Source organism: Rutidosis leptorrhynchoides, chromosome 6 (genome assembly GCF_046630445.1).
Source record: "Rutidosis leptorrhynchoides isolate AG116_Rl617_1_P2 chromosome 6, CSIRO_AGI_Rlap_v1, whole genome shotgun sequence".
Lineage (NCBI taxonomy): Eukaryota > Viridiplantae > Streptophyta > Magnoliopsida > Asterales > Asteraceae > Rutidosis > Rutidosis leptorrhynchoides.
In genome coordinates this window covers 423285168-423290879 of record NC_092338.1, presented here as the reverse complement: position 1 = coordinate 423290879, position 5712 = coordinate 423285168, and the positions used below count along the sequence as shown (strand labels likewise).

The following is a 5712-nucleotide window of genomic DNA, read 5'->3' as shown; positions in this document are numbered from 1 at the left end:
TGGGTTTTGCATTTGATGCTTCTGGTACCTTAAATCCTTCAGGTATCTTCATATATATATCACTATCAAGTGATCCATATAGATAAGCAGTCACAACATCCATGAGATGCATTTCTAAATTTTTAGAAACTGCCAGGCTGATTAAGTATCTAAAAGTAATTGCATCCATAACAGGGGAATAAGTTTCTTCATAATCAATTCCCGGTCTTTGAGAAAAACCTTGACCTACAAGTCTAGCTTTATACCTTGTAACTTCATTTTTCTCATTTCTTTTTCGGACAAAAATCCATCTGTATCCTACAGGTTTCACATCTTTAGGAGTGATAATGATGGATCCGAAAACTTTTCTTTTATTGAGTGATTCTAATTCAACTCGTATTGCTTCTTTCCATTGAGCCCAATCATGTCTATTTTGACATTCAACCATAGATGTTGGTTCAGGATCATCATCATTATTCATGATGTCATATGCAACATTAAATGAAAATTTCTCATCAAGATTTTTCATTTCATTTCGGTTCCATAATATTTTTGAATGTGCATAATTGATTGCAATTTCTGTATTGACATCATCAATCTCCTCTGCAGTAGGAGTACTGATTTGTGGTTCTTCTTGAACACTTTCTTTTACCTTATTATCAGCTGATTTTCTTTTTCGAGGATTTTTATCTTTGGAACCAACTGGTCTCCCACGTTTCAGACGTGGCATAGATTCTTGAGTGACTACATTATCAGTTTTCCGATTTGAGTATTAACTCGAGCTGGAGTATTAACTGCTGGTATATATGATTTAGTCACCCTTTTTGTATCTGTGAATGCATCAGGCAATTGATTTGCAAGTTCTTGTATATGCATTATCTTTTGAACTTCTATCTCGCATTCTTTTGTGCGAGGATCAAGATACTTTAATTGAGGTTCACACCATGAAACATCATTTTCTTTATTTTTTATTTCTCCCCCTAATCTAGGAAACAATGTTTCATTAAAATGACAATCAGCAAAACGTGCTGTAAAAACATCACCTGTCATAGGTTCAATATACCTTATGATTGAAGATGTTTCATATCCAACATATATTCCCAACCTCCTTTGAGGACCCATTTTTGTACGTTGTGGTGGCGCAATTGGAACATATACTGCACAACCAAATGTTCTAAGGTGGGAAATATTTGGCTCTTGACCAAAAGCAAGTTGTAGGGGGGAATATTTATGACTTGCACTTGGTCTGATGCGAATCAATGCAGCAGCATGTAAAATTGCATGACCCCATATAGATACAGGGAGTTTTGTTCTCATTATCAATGGTCTAGCGATTAACTGTAAACGTTTAATCAGTGACTCGGCTAAACCATTTTGTGTATGCACATGAGCAACAGAATGTTCAACAACAATTCCTATAGACATGCAATAGTCATTAAATGCTTGAGATGTAAATTCACCAGCATTATCAAGTCTCACCCTTTTAATGGTGTAATCAGGAAAATGAGCTCTCAATTTAATAATTTGGGCAAGAAATTTTGCAAATGCCACATTACGGCTTGATAACAGACAAACATGAGACCATCTGCTAGATGCGTCTATTAGAACTATGAAATATCTAAATGGTCCACATGGTGGATGAATTGGTCCACATATATCACCTTGAATTCTTTCAAGAAACATTGGTGATTCTTTCTCAACCTTAAGTGGTGAGGGTCTAGTTATCAATTTTCCAAGAGAGCAAGATGTACATGGAACCATTGTATCATGATGGATTTTTTTATCCTTTAGTGGATGTCCATGAGTACATTCAATAATCCTTTTCATCATTGTTGATCCTGGATGGCCTAATCTGTTATGCCATAAACTGAATACACCAGGATCAATATATTTTTCGTTAACTACCATATGTATTTCTGGTACATTTATATGTGTATAATGTAATCCAGAACTAAGTCTTGGCAGTTTTTCAACCACATGACTCTTGTCAGTGATACTTAAATATTTCTCATTTTCTGTTGTCACTGACTGATAATCATACCCGTTAAGGTATATGTCGGAGAAACTCAATAAATTTCTGCTTGATTTAGGAGAAAATAAGGCATCATTTATTAAAAATTTTGTACCATTTGGTAGTATGAAATTTGCCTTTCCTATCCCTTTTATCAAGTTAGCAGGTCCTGATATTGTATGTATAGTTCCTTCCGTTGGTTTTAGACCAATAAAATATTTCTCGGATTTAAGTATAGTGTGTGTAGTTCCACTGTCTGCTATACAGAGATCTCCACCACTTGATTGATGTTGTATTCCAGCAAAATTCATATTGAACTTCATATATAAGAAATAAATAGTGAGTACATTAATATTACACAATATTTTAAACGCAAATAGATAGTACTGAAACATTTAGCAAACATAATGACAAAGACAGACGATATTAAATCGTTTATTTTTCGAAAAACACACAACTTAAACATTCAAGAAATCTTCATATAAATCAGATGGTTTCTCAGTGACTGTTGGATCGACGTTATCCACAAAGTTTACTTCCTTTTCTTTATCTTTCAGCAAATCCTGATACATCTTAACAAGATGTTTAGATGTTCGGCAAGTATTAGCCCAGTGACCCATTCTACCACATCTGTAGCAAGATTCTTCAGAATTTTTAGAAGAATTTTCTTTAACATCTTGTTTAGTGGGCTTGTTTTGTGGTTGATATTTATATTTTCGTGGATTATTATTTCTTTGACCACCACGACCACGACCACGACCACGTCCTCGCCCATTACCATTACCATAAGGATGGTTTCTACCATAGTTATGGCTTTTGGCATGATGAAGGTGATGGTTATTATAACCACGACCTTGCCCGCGTCCTTGTCCCTGTTTATAATTATTTGCAGTATTTGCTTCAGGGATTGCAAGTGTACCAGTAGGACGGGATTGCTGATTTTTCATTAATAGCTCATCATTTTGCTCTGCAACTAAGAGATATGAATTAAGTTCAGGATATGTTTTGAACTTTAGCATTCTCAAATTTCTTTGCACTGTGATGTTTGCAGCATTCATTGTGGAGAAAGTTTTCTCCATCATGTCTGCATCACTTATTTCATGTCCACAGAATTTAAGTTGTGAACATGTATTATACAGAGCTGAGCTATATTCATTTACTTTCTTAAAGTCTTGGAACCTTAATGTTCTCCATTGTTCCATAGCAGCTGGAAGTAAAATTTCTCTTTGATTATTGAATCTGCTTTTAAGACCTTCCCATAAAACATGGGGATCTTCTACAGTCACATAATTATTTTGTAAGCATTCATCAATATGTTGATGAATAAAGCAACATGCCGTTGCTTGTTCTTTTTCAGAACAAGTGTTGTTTTTATTTATGGCTTCAAGAATGCCCATTCATTTAAGATGCATTTTTACTTTTATAACCCATGGCATGTAGTTGTTTCCAGTTGATTCTAAAGGAGTAAATTTAAGCTTTTCCAGATTCGACATTTTCTATTAAAACAAACAACATGATAAATTATAGTCACTTTATATTCATAAGTATATAAACATTAAACATAAATTTAATATAACATAAATGATAAGTAGGTGACAGTGTCGACCATATGTAAGCAATCATTAATAAATGTTATATAACATAAATATAAATATTAGTAAACATAAATGATAATTAGGCGACAGTGTCGGCCATATAAATGTTAGATAATAGAAATATAAATGTTAGTAACATAAATGATAATTAGGCGACAGTGTCGGCCATATAAATGTTAGATAATTGAAATATAAATGTTAGTAACATAAATGATAATTAGACGACAGTGTCGACCATATATTATTCAGGTGGTATAACCGACCATATATCATTTAGGTGGCAGAGCCAACCATAATTAGTATTAAGATTATCGTGCTGATAACGTGTTATAATTCAGTAGGCTTATAACTACCTTTAGTGGTTTGATTCTTGATGTTATAATTCAGTAGGCTTATAACTAGCTTTAGTGGTTTGATTCTTGATTAAGAATGCTAATAATGAAGTGTAAGAACAAAGATGATAATGGAGAGAAAGAAAGAAACACTTTGTAAGTGTGAGAAAATGGTGCAAGTTTAATGCTTACATTCATGGCTATTTATAGCAAAAATATCACAAGTTTAGGTAATACAATAATATTACTTTTGTGTATCAATAATTGACTATCCATTTATATATATATCTATATATTATAACATATCCCTTTTAATAAATGAGTCAAGTTATTGTTTGCTAAATTAAGTAAGTCAAAATATGGGTTGTCATTTGTTGATGAAATTAAAAAATTAAAATAACTAGTCAAATTAGGCCAAATTTACCCTTAATATTAACATTGACTTTTTTCATACACGTTATCCTAACTTTGTCTCACATATATCCTTCATCTCGCCGGAGTTCAAGACTTTTCTCTAACCGCCTTCCTCTCTCTTTCCACATTTTTGCATATATATATACACTCAAAAAGTTCATAACTTTTTGATAAATTCTCATACTTGAAGATAAGAATTGAAGATAAGATTTCAAGTCAACAAATGGATCAGCCAAAGACATCAACGACAAAGTCAAAAAACACAATCATGAAGTTTCTACCAAAAGCAACATCATCGGTTTCGTTTCAAAACCCTCCGATTTACAGTCCGATGAAAGACAAGAGATCGTCGGACAAAACCCATAAATCCAATCTCGGAATTGGATTCTCCGGCCCTTTGGTTTCCATGATTCCGGCTGACACTCGCCGGAAAATCAAGAACAAGTCCGATTATGCAATTGTCTATGAACCCACTTCACCAAGAGTCTCATGCATGGGTCAAGTTAAATGCAAGTATCAAAAAGATAAACATTTACGTGGCGACAATAAACCGCCAAACGTTGTTAAACATTCGGATAAAGTTCTACGAATTACATCTAATGTCGAAGATGATCATGAAGAAACGTCGAAAACTGATAAAAAGAGCAAGAAAAAATTAGGGTTTAAGCAAATGTTTAGTAGTATTACTACACCTAGTGGAAAGAAAAGGCATGATGTTGGAAATAATAAAGATATAATTAATAAGGCTCCGTTGTATCTCGATAAAGCTCCCAGCTTGAGTATGATGAAGCGATTTTCAAGCGGCCGAGGAAAGTTTTCGAGTGTTGATTGGACGAAAGAAATTGAAGCGATTGATTCGGATATTCGAAGAAATTGTTTAGATGAAGAAAGTGATGATGAACGTGTTATAATGCCTTCTTCTGCACCCGTGATTATTAGGAATTCATTAGGGTTTGATGATAAATTCATTAGGGTTGCAGGAATTAATAAGGAGCCAAAAAAAGAGATTAATTTATGGAAGAGAAGAACTATGTCTCAACCTAAGCCTCTTCAAATTGATTGAATTATTTTTTGTTCTTTTTAGGGTTACAAGATATAAGATATTTTGTTCTAGAGTGGAACTATTTTATTCAATATTCTTTTATTCTTTCTTTGATCAATTCATTCATGTAAATATTCACATGTACTCTTTACATGTTTCTAGGAGTGTTACTATAATTTGTAGTTCTACACTTCTCTGAAATTCAGAAAAGTAGTTTTGAAAAAAAAAAAAAAAAAAAAAAAAAAAAAATCGATCTGATTAATAAATTCTACGACCTATTTGAACATATCTATTGAAGGTAGACCCATTACTAAATACTCCGTAATACGTTGCACATAC

The 5712-nt window shown here is 33.1% G+C and overlaps 1 protein-coding gene across 1 annotated transcript; it reads left to right on the top strand.

The window, feature by feature from the left end:
- Positions 1-4485: 4485 nt before the first annotated feature.
- On the top strand, positions 4486-5576 carry LOC139855584 (uncharacterized protein At1g76070). The gene has a single exon (XM_071844820.1). It carries the CDS (start codon positions 4555-4557, stop codon positions 5392-5394), a length of 840 nt encoding a protein of 279 aa, XP_071700921.1. The 5' UTR covers positions 4486-4554; the 3' UTR covers positions 5395-5576.
- The last annotated feature ends 136 nt before the right edge of the window (positions 5577-5712 follow it).

Excerpts from the sequence above, each read along its gene's own strand:
- LOC139855584 (XM_071844820.1), top strand. The coding sequence starts at position 4,555 with ATGGATCAGCCAAAGACATCAACGACAAAGTCAAAAAACACAATCATG.